A 6862-nucleotide genomic window follows, 5' to 3' on the forward strand; every position below is an offset into this window, starting at 1 on the left:
GAGGCTTCTTCTTTGGGACTGACAACACACAAAGCGGCTGATTCAGACCAGCTGCTAATTATGGAAGCTCGTTTCTGTCAATGTGACACAAAGAAAAAGAAAAAAAGATTCTGTAAGTCTTTATATTATACTTATATTTTACTTAAAAATAATTATTTTGAGACAATAAGTCAAAATATTCAGATACTAATTTAAAATGTTGAGTAACTTTATTATTTTGAGATACTAAGTCAATATTTTGAGAGGGTTTCTCATTATAATGACTTACACAATGTTTTTCCCCCGTAATATTGGCAGAAATGGGCTTCCATAGAATAATGCGTTGAAAATAATGACTTTGTGATATTAAGTCATTATTTTGTGACTATTTTGATAATATTTATCATTATAATGACTTGAACAATCTTTTTTCTCGTCATATTGGCAGTAATGGGCTTCCATAGAATAATGAGTTGAACTTCATCCAGAAACTCAGTGTTGAAGCAGCTCCAGCTGTGACTGAAAGATCCACCCACCTCAACCTGTTCCTCTTCCTCCCCCTCCTCCTCTTCCAGGTAGGGTGGAGCTGTTTCTACCTGCACTCACAAACACTCACACACACCGGAGGGATTCAATAATGGCGTTATAGTTGAGACTTTGGAGCGTTTTCGTCGACTTATATTCACAGTAAGTTCATATTTGACTGTTGACGGTCGAACTGAGTCTGCGCACTTCGTCAGACAAACGCCAATTAATGAGCTAACGTACTATGAAGAAAGCGACGTTTATCTCTGTTTTTAAACTACAAACCTGCTCCGACATTACGTTTATACATCATTCTTGTTAAGAAATGTGTCTTTTTGTTTTGTTTTTCATTAAAAACCGGTCTTTAATGCTGTTAATAACGCGATTTATGCTATTTTGACGTCTTTACCTGAAGCGAACGTCAACGGGTTTTCCTCGAGGACACTTACCTTGACGTAAAAAATACCTGTTTGTAGTTCCAGCTGTTGATTTGTAGTTTTCTTTGGCGGTAACTTTTACCGTTTCTGTGTCGTCCAAAGGTCGTTTTTTCTGAGTCCAAACTGTCGGTTTCGGTCGGTAGGTATGAGTCAGCCGCCCCGTTCAAACCGGGGCCACCGGGAGAGGAACGGAGACCACCGACACTACCGAGACTCACCGGAGGACCGACGGGCTTCACCTGACAGGTGAGTTCAATCAGCCGCCAAATGAATGTAGGGGAAATATATTTATAATTAATAATCTTTAATAGTTTTCTTTTAAATAGTTTAAATAAAACACTTTATACCTACATAACATAATAAATAATTGTTTATTCATTAATTAAAAACATGACAGTTTAGATAAGATACTACAGCAGCTCCAGATACAACACAATAGATAAGAAAATACACATGAAATAAATAAAGATATAATGGAAATAGAAAATAATAGAGTTAAAGAGTTATTCATAATGGAATTATATGTATATATGTGTGTAATAAGTGTTTACATGAACAGTAAATAGAGTCTTATAATACATAAATAGGGGTTATATCAATGTACAGTTTATATTAACCTACACACACTAATATAAAGTGTATTATGGTCACAGGTCACATTGTAGGAGTGTATCATAAAGTCATCATAACTTTTTTTTATTGCTTTTGGAGTAGATGAGTGACTTTTTAGTTTGTTTTAGTCCTCAGCACCTCCAGCATTGTTATAACACTCAAAATCCCACCAAGTGGCAAAAATGTCCCTGCGCTTTTGACCCTTTTGTTTTAAGAATATAATATTTTACAGGTTTAATTAACAAGTTCTACTAAAAGTGGAATTAGAGAACACAGGAGTTCAGTATTAGACCAGCAGCAGCTCATGTTGTTATATTCAGTATAGAACATAAACCAAAACAGAATAAAACATGTAAAGTGTTTAGTTCCACGTTATAATGAAACACCAGCTATATAAGTGTTAAATAACGTCCTCATTGTCATTATGTTTCTCTGTCCCAGGTCTTCCTCTCGACCCCCCTACTACCCCAGAGAGGCCGACTCCCCCCCCAGACACGTGCGGGAAACCCCTCGAGTGGAGCACCAGGAGTCCAAATGCTCCAACGTCTGCTCCAGGAGAGGTGAGTCGGCTCAGAGTGGAAGTATCTCTCACTGCGTCACTGTGGGGGGGGCGGACTTTGGTTTCAGTCTCACTTCTACGAACACCGGACAGACCGGTTTCACTGTGTTTACGGTGCACGCCTCTTCCCTCAGAGTAACACTGAGGGAGGAGGAAGCTGTTAACAACACAGTATTACAACAACGGTTTTAATTATTTATCAGGTTTTAGCTCCAGCTTCTCGAATGGATTCACTTTGTTCTGTTTTCAGTGTACATGTCATTTATTGGAGTTTAAAGATGAATTGTTTTCATTATTCGCAGTCCTGTGATAGAAAGGTTTAACAATCACTTCCAAAACTTGAAATTAGTATATATTTTTGCACTGGATTGATTCTGTATTGTTACTAAGACACTGAATGAACAGTTTCTTTCTCACGTGGAGACAATAAAAACAAACTGTGCCTTGACCTCCATCTGACTCCCCGCAGGCGTCGTCCTGATCTGCTCCGTCCTGACCAACGCTCTGGTCCTGATCTGCGTGATTGCGGCTCAGCTGGTGTCGTCGGGCATGTCGTCGGCGAGCGCCATGGGCGGCTTCGACATCAACTCCAACTTCAACCTGCAGGGCACCGAACTGGAGAAGGCTCGCAGGTTGGACAGCCAGTACAGCCAGATGAGGGCGCCGGGCATCTACGGTGGCATCCCCTTCAGCCTGACGCTCGGGGTCCTGTCGCTGCTGTTCGTGGTCGCCGGGAACAAACCGCCTCACCTGATGTCCCAGAAGCTCCTGTTGGGAGCGCTGGTGTTCCAGGCGGTGGGCGCGGTGGCGTACGTGGTGGCCGTGGGGCTCTACCTGCACTTCATCATCAAGGTCAACGCCACGGACGTGTGTCAGGAGCGGGAGCGGCTGTACGCGCGCTCCGGCTACACCTGGATGAACTGCGACGTGGGCGGGGCGGACGCGGGCGTGGCTCTGTTCGGGCTCATCACCGCCATCCTGTACGGCGCCGGCACGGTGCTCACCGTCCAGACCATCCGGAGGGTGAAGCTCTACCTGCAGGAGCGAAAACGCAGAGCGGAGGAGAAACAGCAGGCCCGAGGCCCGCAGAGAGCGCCACTGAGGGCCGAAACCACCGCTGTGTGAGGGGGGGGGCATCTGGGGCCTGTATCACCGAGGTTCCTGGGAACGACTGACGTTTACACCGATCAGGAAGCTCAGTGATCATTCCTACAGGAGCCTGACGTGGACAAAAGTAGTCAGTTTACAAGAATGTGACAGTAATAGAGACATTTTGCCCCTGAAAGGTCACAGCGCTTTCCAGTGCTTTGACCCACACGTGGATGTGTTGTAATCAATGATGTGTCAGTGACTCTGGATCATAAAACTACTCCCATATCTCTCCTGTGACCTCGTTAGCTGAGCGGGTCGGCGGAGGAGACGCAGTGTCAGCAGTTCATATTTTCAGCAACTTTTACAACAACATTTATGGAAATAAAAGTAGTGGCAGTAGGTAACTTTTATAAAGATTCCCTTTTGTTTCCACTATATCTGAACAAAAACAAGTCGATTGTCTCGTTCTCTGGCTTCGAGCTTTGTGCTGCAGCTCATATCGAACTCTGGTGTATAAATAATGGAAACTGCAGTTTCTGTGTCTGGCTTTATGACGCTTTACTCTGCTGTTGTTAATACACGAGAGTCTGTGAAATGAAAGGGAATACCAGCAGCATTAAAGCTCTTATGGTGGCCCAGTCTGTGCCACCATATAAAAACCAATCCCAGCTCAACCCACAGGCTGCTTTCATACAGCTCCACCTCTCTCTGGATCAGGGGGAAGTGTTGCGAGGGAACATAAAAGTAGTTTATTATTATTATTATTATGTCAGATAGAAGAACCATTGTTTTGCACAACCACGTTTCCAGCCTGGGGTTAAAAGAGACTTGTAGAAAAAAAAAGCTGCCTTTAACTTTCTTGTATTCCTGACAGTGTTGATCATTGTACTCTGTTAAAGGTCCAGTATGTGACGCTGAGGAGGAGCTGAGGAGGAGCAGAGGAGGAGCTGTGGGCAGAAATGGATAATATTCGTAGGTGTGTTTTCATTTGTTACCTGAGAATGAGACGATTTTATCTACAGGTCCTCTTCTGGCGGAGACCTCCTCGCTTCACCCTCCCCTTCTGAGCGCAAAGGAGAAACTACGGTGGCCTCGAAACATGCGAAAAACACAAACCTTATCTAGAATCACAGTTTAGTTTAGTTTGTCCCTTCTGGGCTACTGTAGAAACTGGACCTGCTCCCTCTGTAGATAAAAACGTCTCATTTTGAGGTAACAAAAGCAGTTTTAAGGTATATTTCAGTAATGATGAAAAGATTATGTTCCATTTCTGCCACTAAGTGTGACACACTGGACCTTTAATTACTTTAATTATTAATTCTAAAACGTTCAGCAGCAATAACAGCCGCTCTGTATGTTCCTTCTTTGAGTGTATCACATGTTAGTTAGACTTCACCGGGTTAAACAGAAGTTATTGCTGCCTGTGGCGGTAAATACTCCGCTCATGCAGGTTGTTGAATCAGTAAACTGAACCAGTTAATAACCAGTTAATAACCAGTTAATGAGTAACTTGCTTTGTGATACAGGTCTGAACTGTTTGTATGTTGCATTTGTGTGTTTTTAACTGTGTACTAGTTTTAATGAATGTATTTGTATATCAGTTTGTCTTTATAATGTCATTTTGGTACTGAATCTGTCCACTTTTAATTAAACCTCCAGCAATGTGATTCTATCCAAGACTGTTTGTGTTTCTGATCACACGTCTGATTAACAAACCAGCCTGTAGGAGGCAGCAGAACTCCAGAGGCTTCCTGCCAGCCATGACATCACTGCTGCCCGTCCCCTCTCTGCTGTCACACAATGGGGGCCACACATACACCGAGGGGCCGCAGCAGTGATGTAACTGTGGGACTGTTTTGGTGAAGATTTAATTAGCAACAAAAGAAATTCTCCAGAGTGAGGCGATTACCCCGAGTTCTGATTTTACCCTGTCCGATAAACACAATGCAGCGATTGTGAGCCAGCAGCACAAACGAGTGCGAGGTCGTTGCTCTGTTGCTGTGCAGCTCTTTATACATTTCGTCTTTTTAAAACCTTTAAAAGATGCATTTTAGCAGCACTAGAGATTTAGTTTCAGTGTTGGCGACGAGTTTTAAGATGTTTTCTGCTGCCAACCCTCTACAGTAAATGAGTGAATGAAATAGAGCTTCAACTAACAATTACTTTCATTATTAATTCATCTTGAGCTGAAAACATTCTCTTGTCACAGCTTTTTAATTCTTATTATTGGTGTTTTTCTTTGTTGTATGTGATATAAAAAAGACTGAGGTTTTTGAAAGTTTGGTCCGACACAAAAAGCTATCTGAAGGCATCAACTTGGACTTTAAAGGTCCAGTGTGTAACATTTAGGAGGATCTGTTGGCACAAATATAATATTCACAGGTATGTTTTCATCAGTGTATAATCACCTGAAAATAAAAATCGTTACCGTAGAATGAGACGTCTTTCGTACGTTTGCGTCCACCGTAGTTTCTCCGACACAAATATTTATTTCAAGCCCCAAACTAAATAGATGATTGTTTCTATTAATTGTTTTGTATATAAAATGTCACAAAAGTAAAAGAAAATCACAATTTCCTAAAACGTAAGGCGACGTTTCCAAATATTTATTGCCCAAAATACATAAAAAGATATAAAATGATACAAATATAGAGAGAGGCAGTAAATATTTAAATATTTGAGAAGCTGGGATCAGAAAGTTTACCTAAAAATAACTAAATAATAATTTTAAGTGGTTTCAGCTTGAGAACAGAATTTAATTTAAAGAGGCGTCGCCTTTTTGCTGCATTGTTTTTAGGAGACATGTTGTTCTTTATCAAATATAATGTTTCAGTGTCTGAAACCAAACCCCACTGACCTCCACTGAACTTATATCTCTAATTCTTATCACGTAAAACCAACATGGAAGTATCATCTTATAATATCACTTTATGTAACTTGCTGCTGTGATGATTAAAAACAGAGTCCAGAAGAAGAAGTCAGAGTCAACATGTTGATTATCTGAAAACTTTCATTTATTATATAGCAAAAGTAGGTCTCTTGTGCGATTCGCAGTTGTCAAGAAGTCTGTAACACTGTTCTGAGAACATTCACTGAGCTGGTAACAACTGTAGGACCCCCGACCCCCCCGTTCAGCATCAACTCACCACTGCAGCACCACTCTGAACTCTCCACACCGGGAATATCAGCCGTTTGAAATAATCGTCTTTTTCTCTCAGAGAATATTAGTACGTGTCACTGTGACTAGGTCACGTTTAAGTATTAAACTCCTAGGAGTTAGTTTAACAGTTTCACTAACTCCGACAACGGTAAGGCCATCAGCCGCGACACAACGGGGGGAATGTCTGCTACGACACGAAAAACTGAACCGTCCAAATCTCAAAGTACCATTTAACAGGATTCATCTCAAAGGTCCAATAAAAAGCACTCAAAGAGCTTTTTCACATTAAAGATATGGTACAAATCAGTGACGTGAAGACTGAATCAACATAAAGTGTTAGAAAAATTGCATCGTGTTTCGAGGGGCAAAGAGCGGACAGTAGAAAATAAAGTAAATAACAAAAACAAACGAGCATCAAGAGCGACAGTCCTGAAACTGTTAGAGGGGTGGTGGGGGGGGCAGGAGTTAGAGGGGTTGTTGGGGGGCAGCAGATAGAGG

At 41.8% G+C, this 6862-nt stretch overlaps 1 protein-coding gene across 5 annotated transcripts; it reads left to right on the forward strand.

Moving 5' to 3' along the window:
- On the forward strand, positions 1-4878 carry si:ch211-191a24.4 (uncharacterized protein LOC100150331 homolog). Of its 5 annotated transcripts, none has more exons than XM_035654147.1 (5): positions 1-112; positions 428-554; positions 1044-1187; positions 1995-2113; positions 2582-4878. In XM_035654147.1, exons 3-5 carry the CDS (start codon positions 1087-1089, stop codon positions 3235-3237), a joined length of 876 nt encoding a protein of 291 aa, XP_035510040.1. In that variant the 5' UTR covers positions 1-112; positions 428-554; positions 1044-1086; the 3' UTR covers positions 3238-4878. The 5 variants fall into 5 exon arrangements, with proteins under 5 accessions (XP_035510040.1, XP_035510042.1, XP_035510039.1 ...); XM_035654149.1 differs by having other exon boundaries at positions 1085-1187; XM_035654146.1 differs by lacking the exons at positions 1-112; positions 428-554 and adding an exon at positions 565-666.
- Positions 4879-6862: the final 1984 nt, after the last annotated feature.

This window comes from Morone saxatilis, unplaced genomic scaffold, assembly GCF_004916995.1.
Source record: "Morone saxatilis isolate NCDOM2014 unplaced genomic scaffold, NCSU_SB_2.0 Contig12, whole genome shotgun sequence".
Taxonomy (NCBI): Eukaryota; Metazoa; Chordata; class Actinopteri; family Moronidae; genus Morone; species Morone saxatilis.